The 13,587-nt window shown below is 42.1% G+C and overlaps 1 protein-coding gene across 1 annotated transcript in view; it reads left to right on the forward strand.

Moving 5' to 3' along the window:
• The window catches only part of LOC117513725 (cytochrome b5 reductase 4), a 49,476-nt gene that overhangs the window by 24,506 nt on the left and 11,383 nt on the right, over positions 1–13,587 (forward strand). The window contains exons 8-13 of the mRNA XM_034173962.1: positions 316–348; positions 443–565; positions 3,487–3,627; positions 8,333–8,479; positions 9,789–9,939; positions 11,478–11,564. Of these exons, the coding sequence (XP_034029853.1) occupies positions 316–348; positions 443–565; positions 3,487–3,627; positions 8,333–8,479; positions 9,789–9,939; positions 11,478–11,564 (682 nt within the window). The remainder of the gene's footprint in view (positions 1–315; positions 349–442; positions 566–3,486; positions 3,628–8,332; positions 8,480–9,788; positions 9,940–11,477; positions 11,565–13,587) is intronic.

Consider the following 13,587-nt stretch of genomic DNA (forward strand, 5'->3'; position numbering starts at 1 on the left):
TGACAGATGCGGCCTGCTCATGCGTGTGTGTGTGTGTGTGTGTGTGTGTGTGTGTGTGTGTGTGTGTGTGTGTGTGTGTGTGTGTGTGTGTGTGTGTGTGTGTGTGTGTGTGTGTGTGTGTGTGACAGATGCAGCCTGCTCATGCGTGTGGATTGTTGTGTGTGTGATGGTGAAATCTGTGTGCAGGTATTGTAATGAGTGTGCAACAGAGTACAGGATCAGTCATGAAATGTGTTTTCTTATGGACCTCCTCAGGTTTTCATCTGTTTATTAATTGGTTACTGTGTAAAATTTGTCATTTTTGTGCTTTTTCAGGTTTGGCTGAAGACACAGAGAGAAGTGTAGCTGGTAAGACAACCTTCCAGTAGTAGTTTTTTCCAAAGGGGAAAAATGTCTTTTGAAGGTTGTCTTGCACATATTCTGAAATTCATTTTGTCAACAGTTCAAACTGCTTACGCTGTGGGAAAGATCGAGATCAGCATTCCCAAACAGAATGAAGGAACATGGGCGAGTCTTGGTCATCCACTCGAAAGCCACGATACATTTTTATGCAAAAAAGACAGAGGTGAGTTCCAACACTGAAGCGATCGTTCTGTTCTGTTCTTAACTTTTATAATGCTAAACTGATAAACCACTAAAATATTTAGTGGAAGCTATAGCTAAGCGATAACCGATAACTTTCAGTATTGTCTCCCGTACACTTACCCACTGACAGGCCAGTTTTGAGTTTAAACACCGCCAATGTTTCTGATCAAAATCAAAGATGATCACAAACCCGACAGAACCAAGGAGCCAGCTCTTCAGTCTTTGTGCACCCTGCCCACTGCTGTAAGGAAGCATCACTTACCTTCGGCATACAGTGGTCCAGCCGTGAGGCCGAAGTCCTCAAAAGGAAAGCAGGTTTGACTTATGGTTTTGATTTATAAACCAAATTAATCTGGATACTTTAACTACATTAATGTCAAGTCATTTGTACAAAGTGAAAATATAACACACATCTTTTCATTTTAAAATAATGCACTAATTATGAACTTTGAACATTAACACACACAGATGCCAAACTGCATTATAGGTAAACTGACCTCAATTTCAATTCAGTTTATTCACTTTATATAACGCCAAATCACAACAGTGTCACCTCAAGGCGCTTCACACAAAACAATTCAGAAAACAAAATAAATTGAATTAAGAGATTAAAAATCATAGTAAAAGACTAAAAAACATGGTAACATAATATGCCAGTATGTAATATGCCATCCAGTAGATGGGTCATCTACTGGATGGCAGTGTGAATGATGCCCGGTTATCTCATACGGTTGTTGCTGCCTAAATTACAACTTAACAAACACAATTTTCAGTTTTGCAAATGCCTTTTTTAACAAATGAAAAAAATGACATATTTTACAAGTACACATGTATTTGGAAAAACCAACACATGTTAAGTTGTGTGTGTGTGTGTGTGTGTGTGTTTTTTTTTTTACATATAATGCTACATTTACACATCAGCAAGACACATTATGAATGTCATATTAACGTCATTCTTGGCACATTCCTGACATTCTTAATGTGACTTAACGCATCTGAATAGGTTTGTTAATAGTGTGTGTTGGTGCGTGATATTCGTGATTTTCGTGGAGCATGTTTTTGGCTGTCAAATAATCTTCCACGGATGTCACGCACCACTCTCATTTCATCTAATGTCATGGAGGTCACAACTGAGCATGTTGATCCGTCTTGATTATTGGTGATCCTTAATAGACCGTGACAGCGTTCTTCTCTGATGTGCGCACAATTAAACCCTGCTGCACTGCATTCAGTTTCATTGCTGCAGTATGCTGAAGGAGGACAGTGACGCCAAGTCGGCTAAAAATTTAGTTCTTATGCTCCTCAGCGCGCTCCTGCAGGTGTTCTACCTGCTGCATGCGCCTGATGTTTGGGAAAATGAGCAAGACAACCGTCGCGTGCAGCCACACATCTGGCTTTCTGCCCCACTCCATGACACATAGCCCAACTAAGCATGCAGTCACAAAGTTCTTCTGCTGTGGATTAATATAGATTTTGAGGAGCAAAGTGGACCGATCTGAATTGTTCAGCAACTGATCGTTGGACGAATATGGGTGTGTGTGTGGAAACAATTCACCTCATTCACAACGTGACAGAATGTAACAATGCGCTGTTGCGCACGATAGCGCGCAACAACGCGGAACATTATTCTTGACCATGCGTAATGGTTCCTGATAATTCTCCAGTAACACGTGCCATTAATCGTAACGCGTGGTAACAGGTTGCAGCAGTTCCTGAGGACACCTGGCCAAGAATATATACTTCGTGGCATTCCTTCGTTATGTGTAAAAGCAGCTTAATGAATCAACAAATCAGTGATTGCAGGTTCAGTTTACCCATGCAATGCAGTTTGAAGTGTGTGTGTGTGTGTGCGTGTGTGCGTGCATGTTAATGTTCAGAATTAGTACATTATTTTAAAATTAAAAGATATGTTGATGTAGTTCAACTATCCAGATTAATTTGGTTTATAAATCAAAACCATAAGTCAAACCTGCTTTCCTTTTGAGGACTCCAGCCTCACAGCTGGATGCTGTAAAGGGAAATAACTTTTTTTTGTTTTCTGGCAGCCAGACCCCTTCTGCTGGGGTAGAGTTGAGCTCAGCTGCTCTCAGTTGCCTCACTGCCGCAAAATATGTAACAGACAGGAGCCAACAGGGTTTATCAATGTTTTTCACCGTTACTATGTAAATAAACGTTAGCGGTCTAAATGTTATTGGCTAATTGGTCCGCTGATGGTTTTTGAAGGTAGCTGAAAGGGTAATCCGCTAACAAAAACATTGGCTTCGATAATTAGCGATTAGCGGATTAGTGGAACTGTGCCCACTACTGCAAATACCCAGTCTGTTTTCAGCAGCTGATACTGCGTACTGCCATTCATTTTTTGCCGCTTATCCGGCTCCAGGTCACAGTGGCAGCAGGCAAAGCAGCTCACTCCCCTATTCTCAGCCAAGTCCTCTGATGCGTTCTGGGTCATTTCTAAACCAGTTGGGAGCTATAATCCCTCCAACGTGTCCTTTGTCTTCCCCGGAGCCTCTTCCCAGTTGGACGTGCCTGGAAGACCTCCCTAGAGATACAAGCAGGGGCCATCATCACCAGAGCTTTACACCCTGTCCTGAGTGTAAGCCCAGTTACCCCCGCTGCTTGTGACCTTATTTTTACTGTCATTACCCAAAGTTCATCAAACCAAAGCTGTCTGTGTTTCTCCAGGTGAAACTGGAATTGCTTTAGGAAGGGCATTCTTTGTAAAAATCCCAATGTGGGTCTGTGCTGGATCCACTGTGGTGACCCTGAACAAAATACAGGAGCAGCCAAAAGTCAAACAACAACCACATGACAACATTTTTCTCACTGATAATGTTAAACATTTGTGTGCCTGCAGTGTTGTAGAAGAAGAAAGTCTCAGCAAGTCTCTGATTTTTCCAGCTCTGTGTTATCGGGACTGTGTGTTGGTGTCAAAGATGGAGGTGAATCATAACACACATGTGTTCAGACTGAAAATTCCACACAGTACTGTCATGCATGTGCCTGTTGGACAGCATGTCTACCTCAAAGCCCTCGTCCAAGGTAAGGAATCAAGCAGCCAGACTTCATGCATGTTTTTTTACAAATCCAGTTCTAAAAAATAAGAGCAAAGAACACAAGATTGCACTGGAGTGGTGCCTTTACAGATGAGGAGTGGTTTGATTTTGAATGAAACAATGTTTTATTGCTGACTGCTTTGAGACAAAAAATACTCTACACACATCAGGCCTGAAACATGCAGTTGTACTCAAACGTTTATATAGCAGGTTGCCTGACCTCAATATCATTGAGTCACTCTGGGGAGATCTCAAATCAAACATGCAGTTTCATGCAAGACAGCCCAGGAATTTACAGGAACTGTAGGCTTTTTACCAGGAGGAATGAGCAGCTTTGCCATCAGAGAAAATAAAGAGCCTCATCCACAACTACCACAAAAGACTCCAAGCTGTCATTGATGTTAAAGGGGGCAATACACAGTATTAACAACTGGGGTATGTAAGCTTTTAATCAGGTTTATTTGTTTAGTTTCTGTTGTCATTATGATTTAAAAGGAGTAAACACAGTTGTTTGACAAGGAATAGCTTCACACAACCACTAACCATAAGTGGGAAAAAAAAGTTGTTGTGTTAATATTCATATTGAAAAATGGCCCCCCCAAAAAATCTAAAATTCTGTCAGGGTATGTAAACTTTTGAGCACAACTGTACTTACTGATGTATGCTGAACTATCACTCGATATGTAGGAAGTGTGCAGCATTTATCTGTGGAGGATCTTGTGTGCACACAAGTGTGCATAATGCAGTAAATGTAAAGAAAAGTTTTAAAATCAGTGATTTCTGAGGCAGCTCCATATCTCAGCATTCATCTACAGCAGTCCAGTAAATGCTCAAAGTAACTACATGAAAGTCAAGCACTGATGGAACGTGTTGTTGTTAACCAATGGAGCATTCTGTTGTTTTTAATGAACAGGAGTTTAAAAAAGGAGTTTTCGAGGTCATGACCGAATATTTAGATTTTCTTTTAAGTGGAAATATGCCATTTGAATTTGGTGGCTGTCTAAATTTATTTGAAACAAATATACTGAGGAATTGCTGCAAGTTGCAGTGCTGATTATCTGTTCCTGCAGTGCAGGTTGTTTGTTTCTGCTGGACAAACTAGACAAACTACACTCAACAAAAATATAAACACAACACTTTTGGTTTTGCTCCCATTTTGTATGAGATGAACTCAAAGATCTAAAACTTTTTCCACATACACAATATCACCATTTCCCTCAAATATTGTTCACAAACCAGTCTAAATCTAAATCTGTGATAGTGAGCACTTCTCCTTTGCTGAGATAATCCATCCCACCTCACAGGTGTGCCATATCAAGATGCTGATTAGACACCATGATTAGTGCACAGGTGTGCCTTAGACTGCCCACAATAAAAGGCCACTCTGAAAGGTGCAGTTTTATCACACAGCACAATGCCACAGATGTCGCAAGATGTGAGGGAGCGTGCAATTGGCATGCTGACAGCAGGAATGTCAACCAGAGCTGTTGCTCATGTATTGAATGTTCATTTCTCTACCATAAGCCGTCTCCAAAGGCGTTTCAGAGAATTTGGCAGTACATCCAACCAGCCTCACAACCGCAGACCACGTGTAACCACACCAGCCCAGGACCTCCACATCCAGCATGTTCACCTCCAAGATCGTCTGAGACCAGCCACTCGGACAGCTGCTGAAACAATCGGTTTGCATAACCAAAGAATTTCTGCACAAACTGTCAGAAACCGTCTCAGGGAAGCTCATCTGCATGCTCGTCGTCCTCATCGGGGTCTCGACCTGACTCCAGTTTGTCGTCGTAACCGACTTGAGTGGGCAAATGCTCACATTCGCTGGCGTTTGGCACGTTGGAGAGGTGTTCTCTTCGCGGATGAATCCCGGTTCACACTGTTCAGGGCAGATGGCAGACAGCGTGTCTGGCGTTGTGTGGGTGAGCGGTTTTCTGATGTCAGTGTTGTGGATCGAGTGGCCCATGGTGGCGGTGGGGTTATGGTATGGGCAGGCGTCTGTTATGGATGAAGAACGCAGGTGCATTTTATTGATGGCATTTTGAATGCACAGAGATACCGTGACGAGATCCTGAGGCCCATTGTTGTGCCATACATCCAAGAACATCACCTCATGTTGCAGCAGGATAATGCACGGCCCCATGTTGCAAGGACCTGTACACAATTCTTGGAAGCTGAAAATGTCCCAGTTCTTGCATGGCCGGCATACTCACCGGACATGTCACCCATTGAGCATGTTTGGGATGCTCTGGACCGGCGTATATGACAGCGTGTACCAGTTCCTGCCAATATCCAGCAACTTCGCACAGCCATTGAAGAGGAGTGGACCAACATTCCACAGGCCACAATTGACAACCTGATCAACTCTATGCAAAGGAGATGTGTTGCACTGCATGAGGCGGTGGTCACACCAGATACTGACTGGTATCCCCCCCAGTAAAACAAAACTGCACCTTTCAGAGTGGCCTTTTATTGTGGACAGTCTAAGGCACACCTGTGCACTAATCATGGTGTCTAATCAGCATCCTGATATGGCACACCTGTGAGGTGGGATGGATTATCTCAGCAAAGGGGAAGTGCTCACTATCACAGATTTAGACTGGTTTGTGAACAATATTTGAGGGAAATGGTGATATTGTGTATGTGGAAAAAGTTTTAGATCTTTGAGTTCATCTCATACAAAATGGGAGCAAAACCAAAAGTGTTGCATTTATATTTTTGTTGAGTGTAAATATAGGGATTATTGTTAATATAAACATGTTTAAATTTGTCTTTTTTTACAGTTACTTTTCTTTCAACATGTCAGGGGATGAATACATGAAGATTATGTCAGGGACTTTTTTTTTTTACATCAATCATTTACATCCATCATTAAGAAATACACAGTTTGTTACTGTGTGGTAAATCTGCGTGGAGAAGGCAGTTCTCAAAGATTGGTTATGCAATTAAAAGACTAGTGGGGGAAGCCACCAAGACGCCCAGACAACTCTGAGGGAGTTATAGGTTTCTGTGGTTGGGATTGGAGATAATGTGCATGGTGTAACATTTGTTGGCCTCACCACCCGTGAGGCAAACAAACAGAATGGAAGAGAATTTTCATCCAAAAAAACAAACCACAACAGGGGATCCGAATGAGGCTCAAGTCTCCTGTGTGTCTTCTTGCAAACTGTAGCTGCAATTTCCACATCTTTTCATGAAAATCTTTCTCCATGCCACTCCACCAAAGCTGTGACTGTCTAAAGTTCCATCATGCAAAGTTTCTCCAGTCACAGCCACAGAAACCTTTAACTCCAGAACTGGATACAGTGCATCCAAAAAAGTATTTACAGCACCACACTTTTTCCACATTTTATGTTACAGCCTTGTTCCAGAATTAAGTAAATTCATTTTTTTTTTCCCTCAAATGATATTCAGTCTGATTCAGGTCTGGGCTCTGGCTGGGTCAATCAAGGACATTCACAGAGTTGTCCTGAAGCCACTCCTTTGATATCTTGGCTGTGTGCTTAGGGTCGTTGTCCTGCTGTAAGATGAACCTTCAGCCCAGTCTGAGGTCAAAAGCGCTCTGGAGCAGGTTTTCATCCAGGATGTCTCTGTACATTGCTGTGTTCATCTTTCCCTCAATCCTGACTAGTCTCCCAGTTCCTGCCGCTGAAAAACACCCCCACAGCATGATGCTGCCCCCACCATGCTTCACTGTAGGGATGGTGCCTGTTTTCCTCCAAACATGACACCTGGCATTCACGCCAAAGAGTTCAGTCTTTGTCTCATCAGACCAGCGAATTTTGTTTCTCATGGTCTGAGAGTCCTTCAGGTGCCTTTTGGCAAACTCCAGGTCGGCTGCCTTTTAATAAAGAGTAGCTTCCGTCTGGCCACTCTACCATGCAGGCCTGATTGGTGTATTGCTGCAGAGGTGGTTGTCCTTCTGGAAGGTTCTCCTCTCTCCACAGAGGAATGCTGGAGCTCTGACAGAGTGACCATCGGGTTCTTGGTCACCTCCCTGACTAAAACCCTTCTCCCCAGATTGTTCAATTTAGGCGGGTGGCCAGCACTAGGAAGAGTCCTGGTGGATCCAAACATGTTCCAGTTAGGGATGATGGAGGTCAATGTGCTCTTTTGGACCTTAAAAGCAGCAGAAATATTTCTGTACCCTTCTCCAGATTTATGCCTCAAGACAATCCTGTCTCAGAAGTCTGCAGACATTTCCTTTGACTTCATGCCTGGTTTGTGCTCTGACATACACTGTCAACTATGGGACCTTGTATGTAGCCGGTTGTGTACCTTTCCAAATCATGTTCAGTCAGCTGAATTTACCCCAAGTGTATTTCAGTTAAGCTGTAGAAACATCTCAAAGATTATCAGTGGAAACAGGATGCACCTGAGCTCAATTTTGCGCTTCAGGCTGTGGAAAGGCTGTGAATACTTATGTACATGCGATTACTTAGTTTTTTTATTTTTAACAAATTTGCAAAAATCTAAAAAAAAATAAATTAAAAACAAAAAAACTGTTTTTCACCTTGTCATTATGGGGTATTGTGTGTAGAATTTTGAGGGGAAAAAATATTTCATACATTTTGGAATAAGACTGTAACATAAACAAAAATGTGGAAAAAGCGAAGCACTGTGAATACTTTCTGGATGCACTGTATGTAATATTGCAATAATAATAGGACATTACTTCCTGTGTGCAGACACTGAGGTCGTGAGGCCGTACACACCAGTGGACCAGACTCTGACAGCAGCCTGTCAGCACTCGTCACAGGGATCAGAACTCTATCTCATGATCAAAGTTTACCCTGATGGAGTGTTCACCACACATCTCAACAGCCTCCACATCGGTGAGTCACCTTAACCATCATGTAGGACAGACTTTAAAAAAAACACTCAAATCGAAACAGTGGGTTCATATTCCACATCATATAGTTTGATATTTCAGCCTGGTACAGTCGGACTAAGTCATGTGGTACCTCTCCATTCACGTTTAAATCCATTCTTGCCTATCAGGATATGAATCCTCTGTTAAAAAAAAAACAAAATTCATAATGATTTATGAAAAATTGTGGGTTACAGGCTGTTTGCAAACAGACAAACAAACAGGTGAAAACATAACCTCTGTCCAACTTTGCTGGCAGAGGTAATAAAGATGAAAGCACTCACAGAGAGCACTATAGGATTCTCTTTTAGTGCCACCCCCCCCCCTCCCCCTTTGATAATATCTGGTTTTCCGTCTGCCACATATAGCCAGCAACTGAATACAGCCTTAACTACAAACACAACAGCTCTGCCCAAGTCACAGGCAAATAGTTTTACCCCACAGTCTTGGCAACACTGTTTGCACAAACATGCTCAGGCTGTATTTGGTATTCCAGATTGCTTTTACACTTTGGGTTAGTAAAACATCCAATCTTTCCCAGTTATTATCTATCTAAATTCATCCACTGTGAAATGAATTCTGATGTTGTTAAAAGTTGAACGTGAGATGTTACAGGGCATTCCAGAGGAAACGGGGTGTGGCCACGCCCATGGTATGGAGATTGAGGTGTGAATGGTTTTTTAAAATTTAGAATATGGCTGACAGGAAAATTGTATAATGCAGGGGTGGCCAAGTTCGGTCCTCGAGAGCCACATTCCTGACACTCTTAGTTATCTCAATTCAATTCAATTCAATTTTTTTTTTTATATATAGCGCCAAATCACAACAAACAGTTGCCCCAAGGCGCTTTATATTGTAAGGCAAGGCCATACAATAATTATGTAAAACCCCAACGGTCAAAACGACCCCCTGTGAGCAAGCACTTGGCTACAGTGGGAAGGAAAAACTCCCTTTTAACAGGAAGAAACCTCCAGCAGAACCAGGCTCAGGGAGGGGCAGTCTTCTGCTGGGACTGGTTGGGGCTGAGGGAGAGAACCAGGAAAAAGACATGCTGTGGAGGGGAGCAGAGATCGATCACTAATGATTAAGTGACTCGTTAGTAGACTTTTAATGAGCCTTTCATTGGATTCAGGTGTGTTGGAGCAGGGAGACAACTAAGAGTGTCAGGAATGTGGCTCTCGAGAACCGAACTTGGCCACCCCTGGTATAATGTTTAAGGTTAATTATTTCTTTGTTTTTTTTGTTGTTGTTTTTTTTTATTATTATTACTGTAGGTGATCATGTGTCTGTTAGCTGTCCAGAGGGTACCTTCAGTCTCCGCCCTCTTCGTGATGTCACAGATCTGTACCTGTTAGCAGCAGGAACAGGCTTCACGCCAATGGCTCGCCTCATCCAAGTGGCCTTACAGGACTTTGGCACCATCAGGTGGGAATCATCTAAAGACAAGTCTGTGCTTTAACCAGTATCCCACAGTAGTACTGTGGAGTATATCATGTTATCGCAATAATATCTAGTCTCATTATGAGTATCCGTGTATAATTTTCCCAAATGACTTCACTTTGAGTAAGTCCCTTCGACTGCTCCCTTGTCTTTTTTCAGGGTCACCAGAGCAAATCAGAGGTGGATCTGCATTTTGAATTAGTGCACGTTTTACGCCGGATACCCTTAGCTGACGCAACTCCACATTTCATGGAGAAATATGGCAGATGTGGGATTTGAGCCGGGAACCTTCCACAATGAAAGCAAGTGCACTAACCACTTAGCCACCTCCCCTGCCTTAAATGACATCACTTTGAATAACTCCTAAAATATTTGGTGGATATCAGTGAAACTTCACACAGTGGTAGCACTCCATGTGAAAGTATACATGAAAGGAAATCATTCTGGCCCGACATCTTCAAGGGGCGATAATTGGACTTTTGTTTTTAATGCAACATCTATTTATCAGTTATACATGCTGAGAGATGAGCCCTTTGTTAATTCAGGTGTTTCATCGCAAATCATTTGTGACCACTGATATATACTGTAAATATAACACATGCAGGCAGCTGGTGGTGTTTTTTGTTTTGTTGCTTTCTCACAGATCTCTGGTCTTTCCATTCGGTTTTACCTTAATTTCATTTAGAATTTTTGTTTTCATTCAAATTCTTTTTTTGGGTTGTGTTTTTTTGCAGTTTGAGTGATAATAATACAATAACATGCTTTTGGAGGGTGGTATGCATTTTCAGAGGCCCAACGTCCATGCCCAGTCACCCAAAATGACAGATATTCGCCCTCGTTAAATGCATACTACACAACAACTGCATGTTATTTGCATTATTATCACTAACTGAGATACACAACATATTAACAATATTTAATGTCACATAATACATAAAAAGTTGGCTTACTTTAACTTTTGTCGTGTTAGCTTGGTACCGCGCTGCTCTCCATATTCGCCAGGGCGTCTTCATCAAGCTGGCTGCTTTGGCTGCTGTTCATTGTCGGACTGTCATGATAAAATCATGCAGAATATCCATATTGGGACCAACACACACTTCTCACCTTTTCATGTTATGGTCTGTGGACAGCTCTTGGATTGCGTATGATATGATGTCATCACTTTATGCACAGCGGCAGGTATTGGGATACCTGCATGTTACTGCGGGCAGGTATGGACAGGTAGCGTAAATGTAAATCTATGCTACCAGCCCCCCAACGCCTCACTAAGTGATAATAATGATATTTTGTTTTTGTTTATTTTTGTTTCTCATCTGTAGATTGTGCCCTGTAAACAGGAAAAAAAAAAAAAACAACTCAGGTTTTTGTTAGTCTATGGTGTAATTAGTATGAATTAACTACTCAAGGTTTTTCCTGTTGGTGGCCCTTTTGGTGGCACAGTCCAGGTTCAGGTAGCAGCTTTGTTCCGCTTTGCTGTTTGTATTGTTGATTATGTTTCCTTTCACCTGTTTGTTTTTCAACAGAAAAATTAAGCTGCTGTTTTTCAATCAACGAGAGGAGGACATTCTTTGGCGCACACAACTGGATAAATTGGCTGCTAACAATGAAAGGTATTTTACGTAATGAAATTCATTTCATTTATATATATATATATATATATATATATATATATATATATATATATATATATATATATATATATATACGAGGTCTATTAGGTAATAAACCGACCCTTTTATTTTTTTTTTAACTATATGGATTTGAATGACGTGCGATTACACCAGTCATGCTTGAACCCTCGTGCGCATGCGTGAGTTTTTTCACGTGTGTCGGTAACGTCATTTCCCTGTGGGCAGGCGTTGAGTGAGATGTGGTCCCGCCCTCTCGGCTGAATTCCTTTGTTTCACACGCTGCTCGAGACGGCGCGCGTTGCTTTATCAAAATTTTTTCTGGACCTGTGAGGAATATCCGAGTGGACACTATTCGAGAAATTAAGCTGGCTTTTGTTGAAAAGTTTAACGGCTGATGAGAGATTATGGGGTGTTTCTGTCGGTGTAAGGACTTCCCACGGAGCGGGACGTCGTGCAGCGCTTCCAGGTGCCGTCGTCGGCCTGTTTCGACCTGAAAACATCCTAATTTAAGGCTTAATTCACTCAGGACGTCGTGAGAGAACAGAGAAGATTCAGAAGAGGCCGGCATGAGGACTTTATGTGGACATTCCACTGTTTAAGGACATTTTTTAACGAAAGATGTGCACGTAAATCTGTGTGCGCCTCGACAGGAAAAACACCTCCGTGTTGAAAACCATTTGTAAAATTCAGGCGGCTTTTGATGGCTTTCAACAAGTGAGTAACTGAGAAATTGTTTAACAGCTTGGGCATGTTCCAACTTGCCCGTTAAGGTTTCCAACGGAGGTGTTTTTCCTGTCGCGACCCCCCGCGGTCGGGTCCGGCCCGACATGCGACTCTGCCCGCACGTTCTTTCATTACAAAATGTCCGTTAACAATGGAATGTCCGAATAAACTCCTCATGCCGACTTCTTCTGAAAGTTCTCTGTTCTCTGATGACTTACTGGGTCATCAGAGCCTGAAATGTGGAAGTTTTCAACTTGAAACAGCGAGACGCGGCCGCCTCGAAGCGCAGATCGCCATCAGGCACCGTGGGCTGTCCTTATGGCGACACTACCAGACCAAAATCTCTCATCAGCCGTTAAAATTTTTACCGAAAACCAGCTGAATTTATCGAATGGTGTCCACTCAGTTGTGCCTTACAGTTTTGAAAAAATTTTGATCAAACAAAGCAGCAGTCTCTGAGCCATTCCTAAACAATGAAAAAATCAACGAGAGGGTGGGCCACTCCTCACTCAAAGACTGCCCACAGGCGAATGACATAACCGACAGGTGTGAAAAAACTCTCACATGCCCACGAGGGTTCAAGCATGTCTGATGTAATCACACGTGATTCAAATCCATATGGTTTGTGAAAAAACTAATAAGGTCGGATACTTTTCTAATAGACCTCATATATATATGTGTATATATATATATATATATATATATATATATATATATATATATATATATATACGAGGTCTGTCAATAAAGTATAGGTCCTTTTAATTTTTTTTCAAAAACTATATGGATTTCATTCATATGTTTTTACAACAGACATGCTTGAACCCTCGTGCGCATGCGTGAGTTTTTCCACGCCTGTCGGTGAGGTCATTCGCCTGTGAGCACTCCTTGTGGGAGGAGTTGTCCAGCCCCTCGTCGGAATTCCTTTGACTGAGACGTTGCTGAGAGACTGGCGCTTTGTTTGATCAAAATTTTTTCTAAACCTGTGAGGCACATCGAATTGGACACGGTTCGAAAAATTAAGCTGGTTTTCGGTGAAAATTTTAACGACTGATGAGAGATTTTGAGGTGATACTGTCGCTTTAAGGACTTCCCACGGTGCGAGACGTCGCGCAGCGCTCTCAGGCGCCGTTGTCAGCCTGTTTCAAGCTGTAAACCTCCACATTTCAGGCTCTATTGATCCAGGACGTCGTGAGAGAACAGAGAAGTTTCAGAAGAAGTCAGTTTCAGCATTTTATCCGGATATTCTACTGTTAAAGGAGATTTTTTTAATGAAAGA

The sequence above is a fragment of the Thalassophryne amazonica genome, chromosome 7 (assembly GCF_902500255.1).
Source record: "Thalassophryne amazonica chromosome 7, fThaAma1.1, whole genome shotgun sequence".
Classification (NCBI taxonomy): domain Eukaryota; kingdom Metazoa; phylum Chordata; class Actinopteri; order Batrachoidiformes; family Batrachoididae; genus Thalassophryne; species Thalassophryne amazonica.